Below are 14,723 nucleotides of genomic sequence, written 5' to 3'. Positions count from 1 at the left end.
AAAAAAGAAACTTGTTCTCTCACTCGAGTAGCTTGGTTTACCTTAATAACAGCACATTGTAATGTCATTGTAAAACATGGACATAAAAAATTACACAAGCTTAGCCACAAAACAGCAAAGGTGCCTGAGAAAGCGGACGAACCGACAAAAAAAAAAACCCCCCAAAAACAAATTCATAAATACAAAACGTAAGCAATAAATCTCAAATAAATAATCGAAAACATCCTTTCCACGTTTATGTCTTCTGTGTGCCCTTTGTTATAACAGGTTGGAATGATGATAATAACAATAAGATGATCAGTTTATGAGTGAAAGACAGGATAAAGAGCAGTTAATGGTGGAGTCCTGCTCCGTCTGAGGGATTGTACCCTCAGGGGTCTGCTTAGTGATTCACCACCACAGAATGACAGCGCATGGGTATCTGTCATTCGGTGAAACCGTTCTGAAAGTCACTTGGTTCTGTCATGCTGAGGGTAAAGCACAGTGTCCATTTTGTTTTGATGATGAAGAAAAGAAAAAGCGTCTGCACACACAAATACACACACACACACACACACACACACTCTCTCTCTCTCTCTCTGTCTCCCTCTGGCAGACACAAGCACAGGCTAGCAGATAATTCACTTTTCTGGGTTTTTAGTCTCTCGAAACAATAGGAAATAGCCTTTCACGTTACCCTCCCCCCCCCATCCCCATCCCCACCCCAAGCCACATAGAGAAAAGCCATATGTGCAAACTCCTCATGAAAATGTCTTTTGATAATCTCAGCAAAAGCCCGAGGCTGTAATTAAGCCAGGCCAGTTTCCTCTAATGCTGTACAGTAAAGCCTTTGGAACAACCTGCTACTGTATACAGGAAAAAAAAAAAAAACAGGACACGTTGTCCAGTGCATTACGCAATAAAACACACAGATAAATATCAGCATCTGAGATTGTCAAGCCGTAAAAAAAACAAAACAAAACAAAAAAAACGTGAAGGCAGCAGTGCACCAGGACAGCACCACCTCAGTGAGAAAAAAAAAGAAGAATCTGTTTCATCTCTCTCTTTAATATCCATTCACCTGTGATGCTGTACTCTGACTGCGTTTAAATGATAACATCTCATACCGAAAAGTTACACTAGAAGGACCTCTTCCATGACTTGCAGAGGATCTTCTGAAAAGCTCTTCTGAAGTCCTGGTTGAAAATAGTATAGATGACAGGGTTGAGAGAGCTGTTGCAGTAGCCAATCCAGAAGAAAAACTTGAAGAGCGTTTCTGGGATTTCGCAAGGTTCCCGACAAATTCCGTACAGGCTGTAGCTGAAGAAGAACGGAAACCAGCAGACCACAAACACGCCCATGACCACCGCCAACACGAAGGTGAACCTCTTCTCTCGCGCCTGCGAGATCTTCTTCCTCGACACGGTGTTTCTCCTCTTCCTTCTTGAGGAGAACAGGTCCAGGGATTTGCTGCTGGCTCGGGATTTGCGGCTGGAGTGTTTGGAACTGGAGCTGTTTTTCCGGCCGGAACGCTGGTCTCTGCGTGAGCTCGGCCCCTGGTCCTGGTGTGACCTTTTAGCCTTCTCGTCAGACGAGCTGCTGTCGTCTAGCTCGCCGTCCGGGTCGTTTTCGCTGCTTTTCCGTGCGCCGGACTTGGGAGACGTGCAGTGGCCGTTTTCCCGGTCCGCGTTGGTATGACAAGAGTCATCGCGGCTCAGCCCGTTCTCCATGCGCGGCGTTCCTGGCGTTCCCGCCCCGCCATCCGGCTCGCGGCGTTTTTCCGACATGGTTCGGGTCCTGGTCTTGGCCACCTGGTAAATTCTGATGTAGACTAGGATCATGATGACACAGGGGGCGAAAAAGGACCCAATACTAGAGTAGAGGATGTACCACGTCACATCATTAAGCTGACACCGTGGTAACAGTTCGTCACCTTTAATGTTGCGGTCCATGGAAATGAGTGGGGGGAAAGAAATGACAGCTGAGATCAGCCAGACAATCACAATCATGCCCTTTACCCTCCGTGGGGTCCTCTTCAGGTTGTATTCAACAGCCTGTGTCACTGACCAGTATCTGTCCAGACTTATAGCACATAAGTGCACAATGGATGAGGTGCAGAAGAGAACATCTAAAGCCAGATAGATGTCACACCAAACTTTCCCGAAGAACCAATAGCCCATGAGCTCATTGGCTAAAGAGAAGGGCATGATTAAAGTGGCCACGAGAATGTCCGCGCTGGCCAGAGAGACGAGGAAAAGATTTTGCGGTGGTTTGAGCGCTCTGCTTGTCAAAACTGCAATAACAACCAGTACGTTTCCGACTATTGTAAACAAAATGAGAAAGCTTACAAGCCCCGCGAGCCCAATGACGCTTGCCAGGGAATACTGACTCGTCCCCGTGGAATTCCCATCAACCTCGGAAAAATTGTCAAGACCGTAAGTAAAGCTATCCGTCTTCAAAGTAAAGTTATCCATCTTGAAGTGAAGAGTATTTTCCTAATTTCAGATCTTTTATTATAGCTCGTAACGTCAGCGCATTTTTTATTTCAGTGCCAGTTGCCTGTTAGTGTAGTAGTAAGGTCCACCGTTTTCCTATTACTTGCCTGTTTTTACCGTACCGCTCATGTCCCCTTTTTTGTGCGAAGAGATATTTATACCAGTCGGAGATTTATTAAATGTCTTGGAAAATAAAGCTCCATCCTTGGTTAGTTTTCGTGTATTTACTACAGTTGGATATTTGCCTTTTTACATCCTCTCGTCCTGTTTGTCCTCCTTCACCCGTCCGCTACAGCATCCTCGCGTTCTCTCTTCTCCTGCAACACACCAAATGCCTTGCCCGGAACGCACTATCCACGTGCTGCCCACATTAAACTGGCGGAGAGCCGCCCCGCCCCTGGAGAATCCACTAAAGGGAGGAAAGACTACAAAAAATCATTCTGATCAATAATAGTCATAGGGTGGATTTTTTTTTTTTTTAATTAGAGATGATATCACCTATATCATACCAAAGGCGCTCATTTCACACCCAGTTATTCTTTTAGTAGAGATCAGTTGTCAAATTCCAGTCCGAGCGTTGTGGTTGTTTTTGCTGATCATGAATTTCACTTACATGTTTTATGCCATTTATATTTTAGAGAACCTTACAAACTGGTTGTGTCGTAACGAATTAAAATGTACAGAGCACGCAAATGAAACAGCTTTTCCACTCAAAGCAGACGAAAAAGATCGGAAAGGGGAGACTGTCCAGTAATTCCTTACTCGAAACCTCGCCGCTCGCTGGATGTCAGTATTGTAACATCGCCCGTGTGGTAAACGAGGGGAAAGGGACCATCAATTAAGTTCATACAACAAAACTGTAATAAGGATTCGCTCGGAATGAGGAGTGGTTTTAATTAAGCGGGTGATAGTTCATCCTTCTCCAACTCCTTTTTCATGTTAATGAAAAGGAATACGTATTTACAAGTATATAACCTCTTACTCGACCAGGAGCTTGAGTAATATTAGTGTTGCGCTGTTTAAAAATGCATGGATTTACTTTATAGACGCAACTTGTCAAGGACTGTTGATAGCATGGCATTTTGAAAAATTAATCTTTTGCTAAGCTTATTCCCCCAGTCACTTCTGACTGATTGGGTAATTAATGTTTAATTGAAATTACCTGAGGCATGGGAACCTTGGTTAAGAGTTCTTAACAATGCAGGCTGTGCGTATTGTTTGGCTCTGAGAGTAAGTGATCGTTAAAATATATGTCTGCTATTATGGCGTAGTTTAAATTTATGCTCGCGAGGGGACGTTAAACTAATAGCTGTAAAACACTGTAGCCTATGCTTTGCAAATGCACTGTAAAGTAAGAATAAGACTTATGTACATCACATCAGCGTAACACTAAGAGAACAGCACCATCACGTTACTCAAAAGCACTTTGCGTATGTCATTTACACGCTGTTGCGCTTAACTTTTATGTGAACACCTTATGAGTCGGCAAGCGACGTTGATATTGGGTTGCAGTAGCAGCCCGTTTATTGACCGTGTTTCTGTTAGTAGCGGTCATTAATCAACTCCATGCATACTGAATCACAAGCAGGTCTCCACGAACACACAACCAGACTACATCTATCGAACCAGAGGGGTCTGAAACAGTCTGGAGAGAAGTTTGGGAATAAGGGTATTCCACAACACCGACGCTCCACCACACAGACACAGAAAAAAAAGACAAATAAACAAATTGATGGCCATTTTGCTTCTGTTTTAGCGAATGTGGCTTTGGTTTTTAACCAAGAAACACTTGTAATGAGTATATGATTTTTACCTAAAAGATGAGTCACAGGTATCCAACACTTCCTGTTGTTCTTTTTTTTCTTCTGTTTTTTTTCCCCCCAGTATCTCGTATCCAGGGTTTTCAACCCAGACTCTGCCATAGGCAGGAAGTGAGGAACAACAACATATGCAATTGAAGACTGATTCCAGTCTCAAGTGTGTGTGTGTGTGTGTGTGTGTGTACAATGTTGTTTAAATGAGCTGGAGTTGCCCCTCTGGCTCTCTGGTCTTCCCTAAGCTGATTAGCATCGAGTCTGCCTAGCTTGTGATCATTAACTTGCCCCCTGGGGCAAAACTTGTGTCCATCTAATTGAAGTTTGTGAATGTGTTTGTGTGTGTGTATGTGTGTGTGTGTGTGTGTGTGAGAGAGAGAGAGAGACAGAGAAAGAGAGGAAGTGAGCAAAAGTGAATGATCCACATCATGAACCTTAATCAAGCTGTGTACCTTTATATTGTGTCTGTTGCCTTGAGGCTCGTTTCATATGAGGAGCTCCACCCAAATGATGCAGCCAGCCGAGAAAAGTCAACCTGTTTGGGATTCGAACCCTCAACGGTCTGAATTCAGCGCTTCACCAAACACATGTGTTGGTCAAAGTAACTGGTAAAGTAATTCAGCTCCCAAGGAGTAATGCTACTGACAGCCGTATCAACTCGGAGATCAAATACCATTCATAATATCATCAAATCCAAGGTTACATGGCATAAATTTAAGCTCTTAGTGAGAAGTGATTTTCCCTAAAATATTACAGTTTATCATAAGATCAGAATCATGAGAAGTATGGAGTTCTTTCTCCAAACCTTGGTGGACATCTCCTGACATTTTAAATTACCATCAACACGTTCATTTGAAGGTAACTGTACATGGAGAACTGAATTTGGGGGGGGGGGGTCAGTTCATCTAGCTCTACAGTAGTTTTGGGGGGGCAAGTCTTCCTAAAAGTGTAAAAGGATAGTTCAATGACAAGGCTAAGCTAATGCTTTCACTCAGATTCTCATATGATACTCAGCTGTCAGTCTGTTAAAGTGCAGCTGACTCCTGGCTTTATGCTCTGGCCTTTTAATGTGTCATGGTCTGTCAGGAAACCCTGTCCTACCTCCAGAAGGGCCACTTATGTAGGGACTGTCTGTGTGTGTGTGTGTGTGTGTGTGTGTGTGTTTGAATGTGATGCTGACCTGGCCAGTGTGTGACCAGATGGAGCAGTTGAGAAGATTCTGGAATGACACTCTGGCCTGAGAAGGCTGTGACTCTCAGAGTGACTGTTGGTTGTCGTGATAATATATGACACAGAAGTGTGTGTGTGTGTGTGTGTGTGTGTGTTGTAAGGTAGCACCTACTGCTCAGATCAGATGGGCCTATGAGATCTGATGTGCCAATGTGTAGATGTTTTCCTTGGAGATGTGTTAGGAAACCTAATTGGTAATTAAGGATTGGTAAGTAAAAATTCCTGGAAGTGGAACCATTTTGTTGAAGTAATGGATGATACAGATGAAAAGTCACAGTGAAAGCTCTCTCTCTCTCTCTCCTGTCTTTCTTTTTTTCCTCTACCATCTCTTTTGGTCAGGACAATCACACATCATTCCATTTGATGTGGCGTATTTCCCCAGATATATCTCTCTGTCTATGTGATCTGTATCTGTATGTGTTTATGTATATGAGTCAGAGTCGTGGAGTCTTTGAAAGTGAGTCTCCCAGTGAGACAGCTAGTGTGAGGACAGAAGGAATCTACATGACCTGCTCCCCCCAACACACACACACACACACACACACATACACACTCGGTTCGTTAGCCAAGCCAAAACACACCACAGATGGCAGAAAGAGAGAGGGAGAGAGAGAGAGAGAGAGTGAGAGAGAGCACGTGAAAGGGAGAGAGAGAGTTTTCACTGAAGGAGAAGAAGGTCATTTTGTTGCCCCTGCTGAAGTTTTACAGCAAAGATATCTTATCATAGAAACAAAAGCTTCGGGGGTTCGGAGAGGAAATTACATGTTTTGTTATAGCCTACTCTTGAAAAAGCTCTTCACATTGCTTTCATTAAATTTAGGGTTTTTCATCCTTTAGAGCCTTAATGCCCCCTTACTATACCATAACAACGATTTTCTGTTGGACACAACAGGGTTTGAATAGAGCCCTCTGGATTTCCAGCTAACTTTTTTGACATGAAACTCATCTCATTACTTCTGAGGAATTTTCTCAGCCAAGCATGTATGGGCTTTGCAGACACTTCAACAGCCAAGTGGATTAAGGTTTGGATTTGAGGTAACATTTGGCAAATCCTTTTCCCACTGATATTTGTGGGAATTAAGTGGCTTCCAATCTAGAAATGTTCTGTTGGCAGACTAGCAAAACATGCAATTAGCATTGTTAGCATCAGGCTGTAATGTTCTCAAGAGAAGCATTAAATGGTACAAATCCCCCTTTTCTGGTTCATTTGACATGTCTGGCTTGCTAAATGTGTTACATACTGAACACAGCACTGGTCGTTTAAGACGTGGTGAAAACATTTCCAGAAAATTTGCAGAGCCTTTTTGGAGAGTACGCCTCAAAATCAACAGTGCTTAAAGGCAACTCTTCACTTGTACCTTGGCTTTCTTTCAACATCTAATACCAGTTTTATGCTTGAATAAATAGATTTAAACGGGTTCCTTACCTTTAGAGTGATCCGTGGGTTCACGGTTTTTTTTAGAATTCTTCTAAACTACCTTCTTCTCTCTATCAAGCCTATTATCTCCGCAGGCTTTCAGAAATTCATGAAACCGCAATCTTCTAAAATCCATTCCTAAATTACCACAAAGCGCTTCAGATGTGCTGCCTAATGTGTTTTGTGAAGATAAAGTTCCAAATAAGAATTACCAAACAAATCTGTCGTGTTACCAGACCTTAAATTTTGAGTTCTTGTTTATTACTTTTACCGTAGTAACAAACCGTTAACCCAAGACCATAAATAATTTTAGTGCTTCCATTCTCATTAGCTACAAAGTATGGCATTGCTTTGCGATATGATGGAGTTTGAAGAGCTTTTTTATTTTTATCTTATTTATTTATTTATTTATTGCGCGCCGTCATTTTCAGAAGATAAAAACACTCACTGAATGCGTCAAAAGACTTTTCAATAAATTCAAGGTGAGTCAAAGAGCGAAAAAAGAGAGAAGGAGAAAGAATACCAAAAAGCTTGCGCGTCACTTCATTTAAAATTCAGATGGGATGTTGTTTTTAATGAAACATTCCCCGTCTGAATTTTACCCTCGTTTGAAAGAAGCCTAATCTACATCGCTCCGTACAGTAAGATCGCCCAACTTCTTTTAGACTTTCCTAGAAAAAGAAACAAATAAATAAATAAAACAAGAAAAAAAAAAAACAATAATGACAGGGCATGGATAGCTTGAACAATTAGAACAATTAGACGGTCGCGGGAGCTGTGAAGGAGAACACGGAGTGGCAAACAGAGATGGCGTTTAGATTGAGGGAGGACGGAGAGGGAGAGGGAGAGGGAGAGAGAGAGAGGGGGGGGGGGGGGGGGGGGAGAGAGATGGATAGTAGGGCCGTAATGAGTCTCCAGACCACCGAGCTGTCAACCAGAGCCCAGAGCACGAGAGAGCCTGTTAATGAAAGACAGTGTCCATGAAGAAACTCCATCTCTCATATCGGGACCTGACACGTGCTTCTGTCTGGTAATCTGACTGCTGATGAGGGGCAGTGGGGGCGGTGTGTGTGTGGTGGGGTGGGGGGGGGGGAGGGGGGGCAAAGGGAAGAGAAAGAGGCATAAAAATAGTGATGGGGGGGGGGGGGGCTACTGCAAAAGCTGTAAACTTCTTAACTGCTGGGAAAGATTTAAGAGAGAGAGAGAGGGAGGTAGAGGAAGAGGAGGAAGAGTGAGACAGCCAGACAGGTTTGACTACTGCAGTTGATGTAAATTACTGAACTGTTGTTGACCAAGCTCAAGAGAAGCTCTGAGAGAGACAGAGAGAGAGAGAGAGAAATCTGCATCCGCTCCGTTCCTGCTTTGAGATGACGGACTGACTCATCAGTGCACTAGAAAAGTCTGCTTTTTTATAACTTCTCATATTTGACACACGGGAAGAAACTTTTAAGAATTAAAAACATCTGATTGATGTCTACTGACAGCGTTTTGTCTCTGAACCACATCAATGCATTCAATTTTGTTTTGTTTTGTTTCTTTCTTTCTTTTTTTGGGGGGGGGGGGGGGGGGGTGGCTGTTCTTCTACCGTTTGTCATAGATCAAAGAAGCCTAAAGACTCTTGTTCTTTAATTAATCAGCAGCAACAACATAAAAAGCGTCGGTCTCATACACCGAACATGAATCCTCATCAATATTATCCAGCTGTCCTCGCATCAGTTTATCACCTTCATCACAGTCTCCAACTACATGATACTGATTATGTGCCAGTAATTTCAGGAAGCTGCTAGAAACTTGATTGATGTAATTGCTTAGCCTTAGCGCTAATGTGTGGTATTAGCATAGCAATTACAAATGAATAAACACAGTGGAAATACCATGTAATAAAGTTATGATACGTGTTTCACATTTATGTGACATATCAATATAATAATAATAATAATATATCATTATTATTGATGTTATCATTATTATTATTATTATTAATAATAATAATAATAATAATAATAATATTTAGGGAGGGGGGGTTCCCTGCCTCATGCACACTAGCATTTATTTAGAGGTCATATAAGAACTAGACATGAAGTGTAGAACTAAATTATCAAAACACCTCATGTTAACTTGTTGGTCATAGACATGTGATTGGCTTGCAATCTCTCAGACGGGGCAGCTGGTCGACAATACGCCACCATCATCAGGTTTGATCTGATAAGATATACTAGTTGAGGCACTGCTATTGTGGTATGTGCTACTTTGTACTGATTGTTTTCTCACTGTCTTTCTCTCTCTCTCTCCCTCCCTCTCTCACTGTGTGTGTGTGTGTGTGTGTGTAGTGACAGCCTCCTCTCTGCTGATGTGACATTCTGACCATTCATTGACCATTAGCTGTCAAGCTCTAGGTCTCTCTCTCACTACCCAGCAAGATGACAGCCCGTTTGGGAAGCTCTCGATTATAAAACCGGAGGGCATCTGACTGAGGGGTGGGGGGGGATGGGGGGGGTGGCGGCAGAGAGGTACCAGTTACCATAGTAATGTGAATTTCATCTCATAAACTTTGCTAAGCCGTGTTTATTAGCAACGGGTGGAGAAATCACAGTCTTATTCTGTGTGGACATCAGAGTTTTATTCGGGTCTGCTTGGCAGGGGTGCTGCCTTTTTATCGTTGGGCAAAACCACGGCATCGGGTTTTATAGGGTTTATTATAAGGGTTGGGAGCAAGAGTTTAGAGTATACTTGGTCACCTGTGGATCTGTGTGCGTGTGGGTGTTTGTGTTTGTATGTGCATGTGCATGTGTGTGTGTGTGCGTGTGCGTGTGTGTGCGTGTGCGTGTGTGTGCGTGCATGTGTGTGTGTGTGAGCGATTGTGTGGCTGAGAGGTGAATAGTGCCACAGTTGGATGTGAGAAATCACGTTGGCTGTCTGAACCCATCTGTTCAGGCTCACACACAAACACCCAACACAATCTCTCTCTCTCTCTCTCTCTCTCTCTCGGACACTCATAAACACACATACATGCCCGCACACACACACACACACACACACACACACAACCACACCCCTTCCCGAAAGAAGGAGTTACGGGATAAATAGGAGGAGAAAGAAGAAGGAAAAAAAGAGGAGGAATCGGGCATTTGCCCTTTTACATTGTTCTTAGCTGTCAGCACCGGTCAGAGCCCGCGGTCACGCCCCAGTGGGCCCCGTGTGTCCCCGAGATCATTAATATGTGCAGTGGACAACTGTGCATATGAATACAGTCATGCATTCACATAGATTAAAGAATGCTTAAGGATGCTCTTATATAGCACTCTAACAGCCAAGGGTCGTTACAAACTGTGCCACTCTGAAAATAATCCAACTGTGCCTCTCTCTCTCTCTCTCTCTCTCTCTTACACACGCGCGCACACACACACACACACACACACACGCGCACACACACACACGCGCGCACACACACACACACACACTTTTCTTTCACACAGATTTAGTCTCTGCCTCACTGATACCGTTACTCTCTTTCTGTCTTGCTCTCTCTCTATGCTGTCACCTCCTGTTTGCTCCCCGGTGAGAGATGAAACAAATGAAACATGGCCTGTTTAGTCGTTCTCTCCCCCTACTCTCTCTCTCTTTCTCTCTCTCGTCTCTTTCTCTTCCTTCACAATATACTCTGTCAAGTCTCCGTGGAGAGAGTATAGAAGCCCTACACATTTTCTCTTCTCTCAAACCCTCTGACTCCATCTATTAGTTCTCTCCGGTTAACAGTCCTTTTGAGTTTGAAGACGCGTTTTTTACCTTCTTACCACAGCAAACTCGGCTCGGTGGGTTTCTCGGGCCGCGCCGACGGCAGGGTCGAGGCGTCGAGACTGAGAGAGATGTCTACAGCACGCTAGTTTGGTTTCCACGACTTGCTGTCACCACCCCCGGCCGCCACCGGAAACGAATTCCTTACACCCTCACCTGCCCCTAGTGCATTCTGCATCTGTCAGCCCGTCACGCCAAACAGGATCCCTCTCATTGTATGGCTGTAATTAGACATATCATTGGCTGAGGAGCATGGTGTGTGTGTGTGTGTGTGTGTGTGTGTGTTAGAGTAATTGAATCACAGTGTTGTAGAATGAAATGGAAAACTTGAAGCTCTCCTGCACATTCAAGATTATTGTGTTTAAAAACCTCCAAAACAAGAGGGAGAGACTAAACACACACACACGCATGCACACAGACACACACGCAAATAAGAACACAGGCACACACACACACACACACACACACACGCATACACAGTGTGGTGCAGGTGTTGGAATGGTTATTGCATTTGGCTAAACTGATTTCTTTCTGCATAAAAATGGAACCGGATTTGCAAATTACAACATAAATTAAACATTGCCATTTTATCTAGTCATGCCATGAATAACATTTCATAAAAAATAATCAAGACAACTTCTGTCTTCAAACAAAACAGCGCTCTCTCGAAATTACAAAACTCTCGACGCGACAATCATTAAATACACCAATTTACCAAAAAAATAGACACGCTTACTTAAAAATCTAATAATAACATCATTTCTCTCTACTTCAGCTAGAGAGGCATCTAGAGCTGCTCTCTTTCTCTCTCTCTCTCCCTTTTGTAATCGTTTTTTTTTATCTTTTATTCAATATTATTTCTTTTTTATCTTGCGCCGCAGGATACCGCAGTACGGTCCAAGCGGTTTTTTTCAACTCCCAGCTGTACCTAGACCGCGCTGCGTGGACGTGCTATCTATGGACCAGAAGACAATACCACCTATTTGGCTTAGAACAAGCTCTCATTGCATTTTTTTTTCTCCCTTTTTTCTTTTTTTTTTTGTTCTCTCCACAATGAGGGGTTTTTTTTCCCCTCTCAAGTTTTTGAGACAGAAGGGTTTGGAGAGAATGGAAGAGAGAGAGAGAGAGAGAGAGAGAGAATAACAGAAATGTTAAGGCTAATGAAAGCTCATCCCAATCCAATGAGAATTTATAAAGACGCGTAATTGCGTAACTGTGGCCTGTGTCAGAGCGCCGTCGCCGTGAACTTCTGGGCGATGAATGGCGTTCGATAGAGCGACTCGCTCAATCACGTTCGCGCCACTTATCCACTCAGCGGTGAAGGACGCCCATGATTTTCTCTCTCTCTCTCTCTCTCTCTTTTTTTTTCCCTCCCTCCGAATGAAATCCCTCCCACGATGATGAACAAAGATGACTCTGGGTGACTGGTGACTTCTGCCTGTTAAAATGGAATGTCATCATTTAGTTTTTCTTTTTTCTTTCTTCTTTTTCAAAAGTTTGAGGTTTCTAACACAGAACTAGCTCTCTCTCTCTGTCTCTCTCTCTTTCTATATATATATGTATGTATATAGGTGTGTGTGTGTGTGCATATGTCTTTATATGTTTGTGTGTGTGTGCACATATGTCTGTATATGTTTGTATGTGTGTGTGTGTGTGCATGTGCATATGTCTACCTGCATATGTGTGTGACCATATGTGCATGTGAATATGCTTGTCTGCATAATACCCTGTATATGAGCGCTTGTGTTCGTGAGGGCGAGACAGAGAATTTGTGTTGTGCTTTCCACCATAAAAAAAAAAAAAGAATTTTCATTTCCATTTCATACCCTTCCATTTCCAGCACCTGAATCAGTCACTCAATCTCTGTTGATTGTCCATGCTCTAAAACATGATAATTACATATCTATTACCATGTCAATGTGTTTTGTTTTGGTTTTTTTTTGGAGTTGTTTGTGACCTTTAATGGAAAATGATTAAGAGGCGGAGTAGTTCTGAGAAGAGCCTGTTTAGAAAGGAGAAGTGCCGGGACCTCATCTGTTTACACGGCTTAAACTGTTTGTTTAAGTGAGGGCTATTTTAGCCAAGCTCCTGAGAAACTCAGACAATATCACTGTATGCAGAATAATATGAATCAATTTAGAGACATAAAAGCTCGCAGTAACACTTAACTGTGGAGTGGCTTCCGCCGTCAGAGTGAGATGAATTTCATTAAGCCGTTTTAATTGTGTTGTGCCGAGAGTGCGCATACGCCCGTGTTCAGAGACGGAGAGTATAGTGGAGGCGGCCCCCCCCCCCCACCTCTTTAGAAAATACAGACACTCATACATATTCATCCGTCAAATCATAAAATAGACTAATATACTGACATCTGAAATGACACACATTAGCATGATGACGGTTTAATTTTCTCTTAAAGTCTATATATATATATATATATATACACACACACACACACACACACACACACACATATAAACTGGACGTTTCGACTGGCAAGTTTTTAATTTATTGGTTGTTTTCTTAATAAATTTTACCAGGCAAAAAATGGTATTTACCGGCTATCGGAAACTCTGGTTTGTATATGTACGATGCATGTATGTGAGAGAGAGGTTTGTACGTGTGTGTGTGTGTGTGGGTGGGTGTGTGTGTGTTACAACATTTAAAACACAAAACGGTAGTTTAAGTGGTCGTTCACACCACAGAGCTTGGGTCTGGCTGCTTCTTCCTCACACTGTGTCTTGTGTGTGTGTGTGTGTGTTTGATTTTCTGTACATTTAGCACGCCAGCTCTGGGTGATATCCGCGAGCTCAACTTAGCACATAATCAGACAGGCATTCAGCTGCGTCTGAGGAAGAGGCCGGATGGTGAAAGCGCTCATTATTTTTCATACATTTCATACCGCAGCCCCTGCGCAACAGAACCAGAGTGATTGCTGTCTCCATTGTTCGACTGACGTAGCGCTGACGATAAAAAGTAATGACTGTAATTACTTATGATTCACTGTATGGGGAAGAGTGAGGACGCTTATGGCTGTTTTGCTAAGTTTAGCTTAGCCGAGTTGTGCGACTGAAGTTCCGGTTAATTTCTTCGGCCCTCCTCTGTCCGACAGTTGGAAGTCAAACTGCTATCCACAAGTCGGGTATCCTTCCTCCAATCAGCTTCAGTCTTTGGTCGATCACACGACCCTCTTATCCAGAGCAGCCAATGACTTCCTTCCGTTTTAGAGGTCTCTGTATGTGTCAGCAGTTACTGGTTTGGTATGTATCCTCCGGAGGTTACAGCCAGCGAACTGCCATGTTTGGGATTTGAACCGATAACCCTCCGGTTGTTACGCTGCTTCCCACCGCTACTGCTAATCTGAGTAACAAACACTAATGTGAATCTTTACTTCAGAGTGCGAGTACTAACCAACTCCTATGTTAAATGCATTCTGCAGGCTTTATAATGCATTAAGAAGTCTTAAAGATATGTTAGTTATGCATAGCTATTCAAGAAAAGTGTTTACTGAGTCCTGTAAGTGTTTTACACATGCTGATCAGAACAGTGCACTTGAGTTATGTGCTTAAGGTGAACATAAAACAGGTTAAAACAGGTTTGATTTTTTTGGGCTGCACACTAATTGCAGATCGGGTCCCATTTTCTCCGAAGAGATATTTAAAGGGGGGGGGGGGATTATGCGAAAATAACATTTACATAATTCAGCACGCTTTGCATGCATAATTTACGGGCGACATTGTATAGAGACAGCGAAGGAATTTCATTTAACACTGTAATTTCTTTAATCTCAATAATTTACATTTTTGGATTAATAATTGAAGAAGTTTCTTTTCGTTATACATAAGTACTACGTCCTAAACTTCAGACCATTTAAACAGGAGTCGTATGCTTTGGGGAGATGTTGTCATATATAATTGAAACTCTTAAATGCCATCGGCTGCCTGTTCCCTGAACTTTTGGGGAACTGCACTGACACTGTTGACTTCATTGGGAAAA

The 14,723-nt window shown here is 42.8% G+C and overlaps 1 protein-coding gene across 1 annotated transcript; it reads right to left on the bottom strand.

Annotated features, from left to right (window-relative positions):
- Positions 1–1,118: 1,118 nt before the first annotated feature.
- Positions 1,119–2,453, bottom strand: adra2c (adrenoceptor alpha 2C). Its single transcript, XM_030787766.1, has one exon. The coding sequence runs from the start codon at positions 2,451–2,453 to the stop codon at positions 1,119–1,121; it is 1,335 nt and encodes a 444-aa protein (XP_030643626.1).
- Between the last annotated feature and the right edge of the window lie 12,270 nt (positions 2,454–14,723).

This window comes from Chanos chanos, chromosome 11, assembly GCF_902362185.1.
Source record: "Chanos chanos chromosome 11, fChaCha1.1, whole genome shotgun sequence".
In the NCBI taxonomy this organism is placed as follows: Eukaryota; Metazoa; Chordata; class Actinopteri; order Gonorynchiformes; family Chanidae; genus Chanos; species Chanos chanos.
The sequence above is the reverse complement of the archived record's forward strand: the minus strand, read 5'-3'. Positions and strand labels throughout refer to the sequence as shown.

Coding starts and splice junctions, on each gene's coding strand:
- adra2c (XM_030787766.1), bottom strand. CDS start 2,453: ATGGATAACTTTACTTTGAAGACGGATAGCTTTACTTACGGTCTTGAC.